Source organism: Pristis pectinata, chromosome 3 (genome assembly GCF_009764475.1).
Source record: "Pristis pectinata isolate sPriPec2 chromosome 3, sPriPec2.1.pri, whole genome shotgun sequence".
NCBI classification, from domain to species: Eukaryota; Metazoa; Chordata; class Chondrichthyes; order Rhinopristiformes; family Pristidae; genus Pristis; species Pristis pectinata.
This window is the reverse complement of record NC_067407.1, coordinates 135,765,479-135,778,911: the sequence shown is the minus strand read 5'-3', so window position 1 is coordinate 135,778,911 and position 13,433 is coordinate 135,765,479. Positions and strand designations below refer to the sequence as shown.

General features: G+C 42.4%; 2 protein-coding genes across 2 annotated transcripts in view; one reads left to right on the top strand and one right to left on the bottom strand.

The window, feature by feature from the left end:
- Positions 1-13,433, top strand: part of LOC127568883 (keratinocyte-associated protein 3) — a 440,350-nt gene that overhangs the window by 169,390 nt on the left and 257,527 nt on the right. The gene's annotated exons all lie outside the window — the stretch shown is intronic.
- On the bottom strand, positions 8,818-12,406 carry LOC127568882 (endonuclease domain-containing 1 protein-like). The gene is made up of 2 exons (XM_052013111.1): positions 11,955-12,406; positions 8,818-9,859 (listed from the first exon to the last, which is right to left on the bottom strand). The coding sequence occupies exons 1-2, from the start codon at positions 12,261-12,263 to the stop codon at positions 9,260-9,262; spliced, it is 909 nt and encodes a 302-aa protein (XP_051869071.1). The 5' UTR covers positions 12,264-12,406; the 3' UTR covers positions 8,818-9,259.

The window sequence follows — 13,433 nt, the reverse complement described above, 5'->3', positions numbered from 1 at the left end:
AGGTTCTTGATTGGTAAGGGGGTTAAGGGTTACGGGGAGAAGGCAGGAGAATGGGGTTGAAAAAAATCAACCATGATTGAACGGTGGAGCAGACTCGATGGGTGGAATGGCCTAATTCTGCTCCTATATGATAGTTTTATGGTGTTATGGCCTTTTCTGTGTGTGACAGGTTTGATCCCAGAGACTGTCAAAGATTGTTTACAGACATTAACACAAGAAATATGTTGTAGATTTTTAATTCATGTAGAATCACACAACGGATTACAAACTTCACTGTAAATGCTCTGTGGTCTCTCCAGCTTTTGTTGGGTTACACAGAATGAACACCTATTGCTGAATTGCTTACACATTGATAATGATGCAGACAATTCGTTGACAAAATTTATGGCAGATACAATATATTAGCAATTGATTGACAGAATTATCCCCATTATATCTGTAATTGTATGCAAACTGAATAATTCAGAACACATCTAAACTACATAAAAGATTAGTACAAAAATGTACGGGACACAAAGTATCCGATAATTAAATCCATTTAAGTAACTTCGATCGCATAGAAACAGACCCAATCAAAACTGCAAAGCAAAAAGTGTAAGGTGTACAGGGGTAACTTACTTCCCAATATACCTAATGGCTTCAATAATGACAAAGTTTAAAATCGCTCAAATGGTGAAAGGAATCTTGAGGGAACTCCCTGCCCAAAGATCCAAGTAAAGACAAGTAAACCTTGTGTATTCAAAAGACATTCCATAAGGTTTGAGTCAGCAGAAATAAATTGGAGCAAGACGCCCCCCACTCACTCACTCACGTAGATGGTGAATTGGTTTCCGTCAAGTTCAGTGAATAAGGACTGGGATTCTCTCAAATCTTTGAAATAATTGACGGAAAAAAAATCCCTTGTGTTACGGACTCAGTGAAAGTCCCTTTAAGATAGAGAGTGTGTGTGTATGTGTGTGTGGGGCGTGCTTACGTCAATAGAAGATAAAGGACGTAATGACGTTGTTGAAGAAGTTAGAAGAAGAAGAGAGAGAGAGAAGGGAGAGAGACACCAGCCTGCTTGTTTTCTCTATCGATGGATGAGAAACAATAACTGTGTTTGCCACTGAAATCCATGTATGGAAGTTGGAAGTAATCCGGTGGAGTTCACTTTGTTGCTGACCTGTAGAAGGAAACAGGTATTTGTGTGTGGACGACCACGGTTCGGATGCTTTTCGGGGTGAGGAAGTCACTACCGAGTAAACACTGAAGTGTCGTTTGGGTTCCATCGTGGAACATTTGGATTTCGTATGTACTCTCTCTATGTTTTTCTACATCTACATCTTATCTTCAGACAACGGTGGTTGTTGAAGAAGCCCTTGCTCATGTTTCACCTTATGGCTTGCGGAACTGAACTTTAAGAACCATTCCGGAACTGGGAGTTTTGGACTTTGTCACACACACACACGAAGAGTTTAGTTTTGGGGTTAACGTTCGAGGTTTAACATTCTTGAATTCTAACATACTAACATTTTTACTTTTATTTTACGTATTACCATAAGTAGTGATTAATAAAATAGTTTTTAACGCTGAATCATGCTCAGTGTGTTTCTTTTGTTGCTGGTTTGTGACAAAATTGGGGGCTGGTCCGGGATAGTTCCCAAGGTTAACGAGTGTCGTCTGGGATTGTACCCCAGATTGACGAGATTTGTTCGAGATTCAATCCAAAGATTTTTGAGGAAGGTCTGATAAATTCTTTTTAATTGGCTTGTGTGTGTGGAAACCAGCAGCAATGGATATTAAGGCATTTTTGGAGTCACCAACCCAAAAGGGATTGGAGGTGGCGAAAAAGGATGATCTGATAAAGATTGCTACAAGGCTAAACCTTACAGAAGTAAAGCAGTCTATGAGAAAGGCAGATATTCAGAGATTGATAGCTGGCCATTATGTGGAAAAAAAGGTGTTTGAGAAGGAAGTGTTAAAACAGTTTCCTGGCAGTGAAATAGCAATTTCTGAGGCACAGGTGCAGCTGGCAAAGATAGAAGCTGAACGAGAGCAAACCCAGTTAAAGATAGAGGCTGAACGAGAACAAAAGAAATTAGAGGCCGAACAAGAGGAAAAGAAATTAGAGGCTGAACAAAAGAAATTAGAGACTGAACAAAAGATAACTCAGATGAAGTTAGAGGCTGAACGGGAACGAGAGCTAACTCGGATGAAGTTAGAGGCTGAACGGGAACGGGAACTAATTCGGTTAAAGTTTGAGGCAGAGGAGAAGGAAAAACAGAGGCAGCATGAGTTACAAATGAAGCGTAGGAGTTCGGAATCTGATTCTGATGATGGTTTTTCAGCCAGCAGGGAGGTTCGATTAGTCCCTCTGTTTGAAGAAGATCAGGTTGATCAGTATTTCCAACATTTTGAAAAGGTTGCTGTGAGTTCAAACTGGCCAAGGAAAGGATGGGCTCTTATGGTACAGAGTGTGATTAAAGGTAAAGCTCAAAAAGCTTATTCTGCTTTGTCTGTTGAGGATGCAGCTGATTATACCAAGGTAAAACAAGCTATTTTGAAGGCCTATGAATTGGTCCCTGAGGCTTATAGACAAAAATTCAGAGACTTGAGGAAATCTGCAGATCAGACTTATATGGAATTTGCCAATGGAAAGAGAATATGTTTTGAACGATGGTGCCTGGCTAAAAATGTAGATGGGGATTATGATAAATTGACAGAATTGATACTGGTGGAAGACTTTAAAAGATGTGTTCCAGCTGAATTAACAACATATTTAAATGAAAAGGCAGTGGAAACTTTACAAGAAACTGCTAGGTTGGCAGATGATTATGCTTTAACCCATAAATCCAAATGGGGACAACCTAAAACCTTTCAAAAGAGTTACAAGGACAATCCAGGTAAACCAGAGATTAAATTGGGAGGTAATCAAAAAGGAAAAGATGAAAAGAAGCCAGGGCTGGAGAAACCTGTTGAGCGTACTTGTTATTACTGTAGGAAACCTGGCCACGTGATATCTAATTGTGCCCTTTTGAAGAAAAAGAAGGAAGCTGGGCCCAATGCTTGCTTTCAGGCAATTAAAAATCAAAAAGGTTTAGGAGATGCTGTTAAAGATCAGTCCTTGCAAGAGGGAAAAGCGGAAAAGTTGGAGGAGGTGAGAAAAGAATTCCGTTCGTATGTATCAGAGGGTTTTGTTTCACTGAATGATGAGTCACCCCAGGTGCCAGTGAAAATTCTTAGAGATACTGGGGCTAGTCAATCTCTCTTGCTGGACAGTGTTTTAAATTTTGGTGAAGAAAGTGACACTGGTGAAGTAAATCTAATACGAGGCGTTACAGGTGAGACCATGTCTGTCCCTTTTCACAGGGTGATTTTAAAGTCAAAGTTCGTAGAAGGACCAGTCGAGATAGGGATAAGACCTAGTTTGCCAGTGGAAGGAGTTTCTTTGTTATTGGGAAATGACCTTGCAAATGGAGAAAGTGATCCTGTGGTACGGTTAACAACCAAACCAAGGATTGATGAGTCTGAGGATGATTCAGATGTTTACCCATCATGTGCGGTGACTCGAGCTAGAGCTAGAGAATTAGCCAAGACAGACAGTCCGGTGCAGTCTGATGTAGTTCCTTGTGACAGTCCTAAACAGGAAGAAAATTTTGATGCCTTATCTGAGACTTTTCTGTCTTCACTGGAGGATCAACATCCTTACAGTGAGCCTGAATTTAAAGATTTGTCTTTGTCGAGGAAGGATTTTATGGTGGAACAGACAAAGGACCCTGAGTTGATAGAATTGAAAGAAAAAGCTCTCTCATGTGAGGAGATTGAGAAAGTGCCAACTGGATATTATGTCAAAAATGGAGTGTTAATGAGGAAATGGAGACCTCCTCATGTTCCTGTTACTGAGGAATGGGAAGTTATTCATCAGGTTGTTGTTCCAAAAGTTTATAGGGATGAGATTTTAAACCTGGCCCATAGTATGCCTTTGGGTGGTCATTTTGGTGTGAATAAAACTGTAGGGAAGATCTTGAAACAATTCTATTGGCCTGGTTTGAGAAAAGATGTGGTGATGTTTTGTCGAACCTGCCACACATGTCAGATGGTAGGTAAACCAAATCAAAAACCCCCTGTGGCTCCTTTGAAACCAATTCCTGCTTTTGGTGAACCCTTTTCGAAGGTGATTGTGGACTGTGTTGGCCCATTACCAAAGTCTAAGACTGGAAATCAGTATTTGTTAACCATCATGTGTGCCACTTCTAGATTTCCAGAGGCAATACCCCTTACAAATATTAAGGCCAAGACGGTGTCAAAGGCTCTTGTAAAATTTTTTACCTTGTTTGGTTTGCCAAAAGAAATCCAATCTGATCAAGGTAGTAATTTTATGTCAAAAATTTTTCAACAAATAGTCTATGAGCTGGGAGCAAAGCAGATTGTATCATCTGCATATCACCCAGAATCTCAAGGAGCTCTGGAGAGATTTCATTCTACTCTCAAAAATATGCTGAAGACTTATTGCTTTGAAAACACCAAGGATTGGGACGAAGGTATCCATTTACTTTTGTTTGCCGTTAGAGAATCGATCCAGGAGTCAATCGGATTTAGTCCGTTTGAGCTTGTGTTTGGACATAGGGTGAGAGGACCTTTGGATTTGTTAAGAGAGCAATGGGTTAATGAGGAAGTTCACTTGAGTCTGTTGGACTATGTCCAAAAATTTAAAACTCGGTTGGAGAGAGTCTGCCAGCTAGCGAGAGAGCATTTGAAAACAAGCCAGATAAGAATGAAGACATATTTTGATAGACGTGCTCGGCCTAGGACATTCGCAGTGGGGCAAAAGGTGTTGGTATTTTTCCCTAGCCAAAATAATCCCTTGCAAGCTCGTTTTTCTGGACCCTATGTTATTGAATCTCGAGTGACTGATCTAACATATATAATCAAAACACCAGATAGACGCAAGAAAACACAACTCTGTCATGTAAACATGCTAAAACCTTATTATGAGAGGGATTCAGTTGTGGCCTTGGTGGATGGTGTAAAGGTTGTTTCTAGAATGCCTGATGTTGATGTTGAGGAAGGCCAATTTAGACCAAATATTGTTCCATCGAAACTAAAAAACCAAATATCCTGGAGAACCTTGAAACGAAGTTGGACCATTTACAAGTTTCACAAAAACAACAGATGAGAGAATTAATTTTAAAATTTAAAAATCTGTTCCCAGATGTTCCAAACAGAACATCGATAATTACCCATGATGTTGATGTTGGGGATGCAAAACCAATCAAACAACACCCATATCGAATGAATGTGGAAAAAAGTAAACTTGTTGATCAGGAAATAAAATACATGTTGGAAAATGATATTATTAGACATTCTACTTCAAATTGGAGTTCGCCCTGTGTTATTGTACCTAAACCTGATGGAACTGTTAGATTTTGCACAGATTACAGGAAAGTGAATGCTGTAACAAAGTCAGATGCTTACCCTATTCCTAGGGTGGATGATTGCATAGACAGAGTGGGAAAGGCAAAATTTCTTACAAAGATTGACCTATTAAAAGGGTACTGGTGTGTTCCATTAACAGATAGAGGAAGGGAGATTTCTGCCTTTGTAACCCCTTCTGGATTGTATGAATACAATGTTTTGCCATTTGGAATGAAAAATGCTCCGGCAACATTTCAAAGAATGATTAATTCAGTGATTCATGGGTTAAAACATACAGATGCCTACATTGACGACTTAGTGACTGGGAATGATACTTGGGAAGATCACATCTCTGCGTTAGAAAGGTTGTTTGAAAGACTTTCCAAGGCTAACCTTACAGTTAACTTGGCTAAAAGTGAATTTGGCCATGCCACTGTGACGTACCTTGGTTATGTTGTAGGTCAAGGCAAGCAAGCTCCTGTTCAGGCAAAAGTTCAAGCAATATCTGAGTTCCCTATTCCCACAGGTACGAGGACTGTTAGAAGATTTTTGGGAATGGTTGGATATTATCGAAAATTTTGTAAAAGTTTTGCTGATATTGCTCTTCCCCTAACTAATCTTCAGAAGAAGGGAGTAAAGTTTGTTTGGACAGATTCTTGTCAAGAAGCATTTAAGAAGCTGAAAGCCATTTTATGCTACCATCCTGTGCTCAGAACACCTGACTTTGAAAAGCCATTTTCATTAGCAGTAGATGCCAGTGATGAAGCTGCAGGAGCTGTGTTGTTGCAGAAGGGTGACCTTGATGATATTGACCATCCTGTAGCTTACTTTTCAAAGAAATTTAATGAGCATCAAAAGAATTATTCCACCATAGAGAAAGAATTACTGTCGCTTGTTTTAGCCTTGCAACATTTCAGTGTATATGTTTGCACCGCTCAGAAACCATTGACTGTATATACAGATCATAACCCACTGGTGTTTCTGAGCCGAGTCAAAAACAAGAACAGAAGGCTGTTAAACTGGAGTTTAATTTTGCAAGAGTTTGATCTCATGATAACTCACATTAAAGGCAAAGATAATGTGATTGCTGATTGTCTTTCTCGATGTTAAATGGGAAACATGTATCTGTACTAATCTGATAGTCTGTAGTTGTGTAGCATGATAATTATTAACATTACTAACTATGCGCGGTTAAAATTTTCTTGGGAAAATTTTTTTTTTAGGTGGGAGGTGTTACGGACTCAGTGAAAGTCCCTTTAAGATAGAGAGTGTGTGTGTATGTGTGTGTGGGGCGTGCTTACGTCAATAGAAGATAAAGGACGTAATGACGTTGTTGAAGAAGTTAGAAGAAGAAGAGAGAGAGAGAAGGGAGAGAGACACCAGCCTGCTTGTTTTCTCTATCGATGGATGAGAAACAATAACTGTGTTTGCCACTGAAATCCATGTATGGAAGTTGGAAGTAATCCGGTGGAGTTCACTTTGTTGCTGACCTGTAGAAGGAAACAGGTATTTGTGTGTGGACGACCACGGTTCGGATGCTTTTCGGGGTGAGCAAGTCACTACCGAGTAAACACTGAAGTGTCGTTTGGGTTCCATCGTGGAACATTTGGATTTCGTATGTACTCTCTCTATGTTTTTCTACATCTACATCTTATCTTCAGACAACGGTGGTTGTTGAAGAAGCCCTTGCTCATGTTTCACCTTATGGCTTGCGGAACTGAACTTTAAGAACCATTCCGGAACTGGGAGTTTTGGACTTTGTCACACACACACACAACGAGTTTAGTTTTGGGGTTAACGTTCGAGGTTTAACATTCTTGAATTCTAACATACTAACATTTTTACTTTTATTTTACGTATTACCATAAGTAGTGATTAATAAAATAGTTTTTAACGCTGAATCATGCTCAGTGTGTTTCTTTTGTTGCTGGTTTGTGACACTTGGATTTTGGGTTTGTTCGGGTTGGAACTTGGATTACATGGAGCAGGCATCTCCAGGAAGGGGAGTGAGAGAAACCACAGGCCATAGGAATTAGGACCAGGAGTAGGCCAGTCAGCCCTTTGAGATCTCCTCTACCAGTCAGTAAGATTATAACTGATGCAACTTTCCTCAAATCCACTTTCCTGTTCTTTCCTCACAACCCTTGATTCCCTTGCTGATTGAGAACTTATCTATCTCAGCGACATCATCCTTGAATAAAAGACTCTCAAACCTTGGAGAGAAGAAATTCTTCCCCATGTCAGTCTTAAATGCACACCCCGGTACTCTGAGGCTGTGTCCTCCGGTCTCAGATTCCCCCAACAGAGGGAAAATCCTCCCATTAGCCTTGCTAACCCCCCAAGAATATTTTATATTTCTACAAAATCATTTCCCATTCTGCTAAATGCCAATAACTGCAGACCCTACCTGTTTAACCTTCCCCCTTAAGGTAATCTCTCCAAACGCAGGATCGTCTAAGTGAATCTTGTCTGTACTATATCCAATAATAAAGTAATTTTTCTTAATAAGGGAACCAAAACATTTTACTGGTCTCACGAGCACTTCTTGCCTTTGCAATAAGAGAGAAAAAATATACTATCGATTAGGATGCAAATCATTGAGTCACAGAGCCTTACAGCATGAAACAGGCCCTTTGGCCCAACTCGTCCATGTTGACTGTGTTGCCCAGCGAGCTCGTCCCATCTAGAACATAGAACATAGAACATTACAGCACAGTACAGGCCCTTCGGCCCACGACGTTGTGACGACATTTTATCCTGCTCGCCCTTCCCTCCCACATAGCCCTCCACTTCTCTATCATTCATGTGTCTATCTAAGAGTATCTTAAATGTCCTAATGTTCAGAGGAGTAGAGGGAACTGGGGATCCCTGAAAGTTGCCTCACAGGTGGATAGGGTAGTTAAGAAAGCTTATGGGGTGTTAGCTTTCATAAGTAGAGGGATCCAGTTTAAGTCGTCGTCGTGGTGGCTATCCCTCGAGGTCAAGGATGATGGTCTTCGTTCCATTGATCTATTTATGGGCTCTCAAGTGGCTCAAGAGTCCAATCTTAGCTCTGAAAGTTCTTCCGCATTCAGGACAGGTAGTTCCAGATGGCAGGTCGGGCTTTGTCACTGCCTCTCTTTCCATTTTCTTCTCTTTTCCTCTAATTCTGCACATCTGTTGGTTTCGAAAGTTGCTGCTCCTTCTCGGATGCTGGTTTGCCAGAGTTTCCTGTCCTTGGCAGTGGTTTCCCAATCGTTGATGTCGATGTTACATTTCTTCATGTTGGCTTTTAAGACGTCCTTGAATTTCTTCTGTTGTCTGCCTCTTTTACGTTTGCCTACTTTAAGCTGGGAGTAGAAGATTTGTTTGGGCAGACGTTCGCCTTTTATCCGAACAACATGACCGCTCCATCTTAGTTGGTTCTTGATAACGTAGGCTTCGATGCTTGTTGCTTTAGCTTCACTTAGCACGCTGACGTTGGTTCTTCTATCTTCCCAGCTGATATTTAAGATGTTTCGAAGAAAGCGTTGATGGAACTTTTCAAGTGCCTGCAGATGTCATTGGTATGTTGTCCAAGTTTCTGATGCATACAGGAGCACTGGGATCACCACATGAGGACCAGCTACGTTGACGAGGCAATAATCCAGGTGACATGAGGAAACACTTCCTCAAACAAATCTCAGCCGAAGTCTGGAAGCCTCCCCCTCAAACACCTGTTGAGGATGCAGGTCGACAGAAAATTCAGAAGCAAGAATCATAATTTGCTGTCCGACAAGCTGTAAATAATGGGGAGAAATGCCCAAAATGCCCTCTTAAGCTTTTCCGCTATTAACCCACTTGACCTGTTCGTGTTGGATCGTTATTGTTCTTTCCTGCCTTCCGTCTACAATTCTGTAATATTGTTCAACAAAGTTATCACCTCTTGATAGGTCTGCTGCTCCTGAATGCCATTAGTTCCCCTGCACTGGTTAAAGATCCTCACATTCTCTAAGTTCAGTCTCCTCTCCAGGTCTGGCACCATCATTCTGATTACATCATTCGTGTTTAGCAACTCTTTCATGAACGCAATGGAAAAGTCTGTCGTGGTAGGTGAACCGAAATTGTTCTGGCACACCAAGGAGTTACAGCAAACAGCCGTCCAGATCAACCCAGGCACTACAACCTTATTATTCATTGTACCCCCAGTGTATTCAGCAGAGCCTGTTACCAGATACATCTGACTGCCAGAGTTGTGGCAATTCTCCGCCAATATTTTAATGGGTCTCTCAGCATAATGATACCATTTCTTGTTGGCATCACCAGTCTTAGGGATCGCATTAGTGAGGGTGCAGCTGGCTGTTGCACTATCTCCTTCATTGAAGGTATATGGGTACAGATGCCCTCGCTCATAACTTGTATTCATGTAATCGCTATGCACTGCTTGTTTATTACTGGTCTTGCCTTTGCTGGACTTCATATCAGCACTGGCTTTTGGATCATCAATCTGAAAGCAACAGAAATAAGATTTCTTTATTAGTCACATGTACATCAAAACACACAGTGAAATGCATATTTTGCGTAGAGTGTTCTGGGGGCAGCCTGCAAGTGTCACCACTCTTCCGGCGCCAACGTAGCATGCCCACATCTTCCCAACCCGTACGTCTTTGGAGTGTGGGAGGAAACCAGAGCACCCGGAGGAAACCCACACAGACACACAGGGAGAACGTACAAACTCTTTACAGACGACGGCTGGAATTGAACCCGGGTTGCTGGTGCTGTAAAAGCGTTACACTAACCACTACAGTCCATCGGAAATACTCACTATTAATAAAATTAGGAAAAGAGGGGTCTCAATTAACTTCTATTCCTGGATCAGGGATTATGGATAAAATTACCCATGGCTGGAAAATAGAATGAGGTTAATGAGAGCTGATTGTACTCCTCTTTAAAATTATACTTATTAATATTTTACAGCTATACTTTGTGATCACTACATAACCGATTGTAACCTGCCCAAGATCACTTCTGGTAACTCACTGGCAGCTCTGCGAGACGGTAACTAGTTTACTAGTAGTTCCCGTTAGTGCAGTACTCAATGACCAATGGTACAAGGTGGATGTGAGGAGACTTTTAAGGCAGCGAGGGCTGATGATGGGTAATTCACTGCCCACAGGGGTAGGGAGGGGGATCAACAAGGCCCTTCCAAGGGAGTTCAGTGGCATCAGGGAGAGTAATTTGCAGAGTTATGTCGAACGAAGAGAGGAATGAGGTTGAGCAGGTTGAACTTGTCACTGAACACTAACAAACCTCTACAGAGTAGAAGGTATCGTGACTGCATCATGGTCTGGTAGGGCAAGTTGAATGTGCAGGAATGCAAGAAGCTGCAGAGAATAGTGGACTCAGCCCAAAACATCACGGGCACATCCCTCCCCACCATTGGTGGTATCTAAAGGAGGTGTTGCCTCAAGAAGGCAATATCTATCATCAAAGATCCCCACCATCCAGGCCATGCCATCTTCTCGCAGCTGCCATCGGGCAGGAGGTACAGAAGCCTGAAGTCTCACACCACCAGGTTCAAGAACAGCTACTTCCCTTCAACCATTCGGTTCTTGAACCAACCAGCACAACCCTCATCACTACAACACTGTAACTACTCTGATCACTTTGAACTAAAATGGACTTTGTTTTTTGTTCTAATTGTGTTCTTTCTTGTAAAGATTGTGTTTAGTTTATGTTGTTCTTGAGAATGCTGCTTATCTGATGCCATGTGCCTGTGATGCTGCTGCAAGTAAGTTTTTCACTGCACCTGTGCACACATGGACTTGTGCAGATGGCAATAAACTCGACTATTGACCAGTGAAAATCAAATAACTGCAGATGCTGAAAATCTGAGGTAAAAACAGAAAAAAAACAGGAAACACTCAACCGATCAGATAGCATCTGGATAACTCTGGGGAATGGTTCTGATGGGATTGCTCTCCCAGGACTGACATAGACTCGTTGGGCTGAATGGCCTCCTTCTGCACTGCAACATTTCTATCATTCCATCTCCTTCAGCATTTTCAGAAAGCGTCCATAATATGGCAACTGGTCCCAAGTCTCTTCGTCATTAGAACAGAATGAATAGAAGCAGGAGAAGGCCGTTCGGCCCCTCAATCCTGTCCTGAAAGTCAATGACTATGGCTGATCTTTTATTTGTGTCACTTTCCTGCATTAATCCAATATCCATTACTTCCCTTAATATGTACAAATATTTTGCTCTCATGATAGTTCAGACAGACTTCAACACTGAGACTGATTGTGTGTTGCTCCAGATTCCAGCATCTGCGGTCTCCTGTGTCTCTATATTGTTCATAGTTTGACCAACTTGTAAACAGTCGATTCCTTTACACACACACACACACACACACACACACACACACACACACACACACACACACACACACACGCACACACACATACAACACACAGGACAGTATATGTATTTCCTGACTCACAATTGTCTCAGATCAATAGTGGGATCTTGCTGTGCGCAGTGATGCTACTGGCTAATTTTCACAGACAAAGCCAATACACATGTGGCAATTGCTGTATCTTACCTGAGGCTCGTAAAACCAGGCGCAGGGTCTGTAACTCTCATTACTTTTACTGGGCGTTTTATAGGTGTAGGCAGAATAGACCGGGATCCGCAGGTCTGTCCGGTACAAGGTGGCAAAGTGATAGCGGTTCTTGTACCTCTGGCAGATCCTGACCAGGTTGTCCATGCCGTCAAATCCCTGCGGTGGGGTATGATCCCTGAAGAAAGAGTCGCACTTCTGGAAATTTTCAACCACTTCCCCTTGCACAGTCCTGGGATGGGAGATTGCCAGAAGCAGGAACCAGAGCAAACCGCCAAGTCCCATTGCCATGCCGAGCAGAGGGAACTTCACTCCTGGTTTATAGGTCGGGAATCTGCTCCACTTTCCCTCCTCCCACTTCAGTTTCTCGGGGTTAGGTTCTGCAAGAAGGAACCTCCTGCAAGATTCCACTCCAGTGAGAGGGAGTGATAGTGTGTAAGCCACCCAATGTTCTGTTCCTCTCAGTCCGATTCCTCTGTTCTATTTTTATATGGAGAGAAGGGAGTGGCAAGAATTCTAATTATGTCCTTCTGTAAACAGTGGGTGCTGACTGGTGCAAAGTCAGCAGGTTTCTACTGCCTGTTCTTCTGAAAATGCTGATCTGTCCAACTGGAGTTGAGTTTGGAGGTGGCTTCACCCTTCTTTCCACTTCACTGTCCCAATGTGGCTGCTTCAGCAAGGCCTTTGAATGGTCCCACACGCTAGGCTGCTCCGGAAGGTTGGGTCACATGGGATACAGAGTGAGGTAGCCGATTGCGTACAACATTGGCTTGGTGGTAGGAGGCAAAAGGTAGTGGTGGAGGGATGTTTGTCAGATTGGAGGCCTGTGACCAGTGGGGTGCTGTAGGGATCAGAGCTGGGTTCTCTGACGTTTGTCATGTCCATTAATCATTTAGTCATAGAGTTATAAAGCACAGACTCAATACCTCCCTTTGTGACTGGATCCTTGACTTCCTGACCAACAGACCACAATCAGTGAGGCTAGGCAGCAACACCTCCAGCACCATTATTCTCAACACTGATGTCCCACAAGGCTGCGTCCTCAGCCCCCTACACCACCCCCTATGCACTCACAGGTGCGTGGCCAACAATCAGTATATCGTTTTGATAAGATAAGATAAGATAAGATAAGATAAGATAAGATAAGATAAGATATCTTTCTTGGTCACATATACATCAAAACACACAGTGAAATGCATCTTTTGCGTAGAGTGTTCTGGGGGCAACCCGCAAGTGTCGCCACACTTCCGGTGCCAACATAGCATGCCCACAACTTCCTAACTCATAAGTCTATGGAATGTGGGAGGAACCTGGATCACTCGGAGGAAACCTATGCAGACGCGGGGAGAACGTACAAGCTCCTTACAGACAGCGGCGGGAATTGAACCCAGGTCGCTGGCGCTGTAAAGCATTACGCTAACCGCTACACTACTGTGCATGCTGTTGAGGGGGATGACCTGT

Coding starts and splice junctions, on each gene's coding strand:
- LOC127568882 (XM_052013111.1), bottom strand. CDS start 12,263: ATGGCAATGGGACTTGGCGGTTTGCTCTGGTTCCTGCTTCTGGCAATC. Junction 9,860..11,954: donor CCTGGTTTTACGAGCCTCAG/GTAAGATACAGC, acceptor TGTTGCTTTCAG/ATTGATGATCCAAAAGCCAG.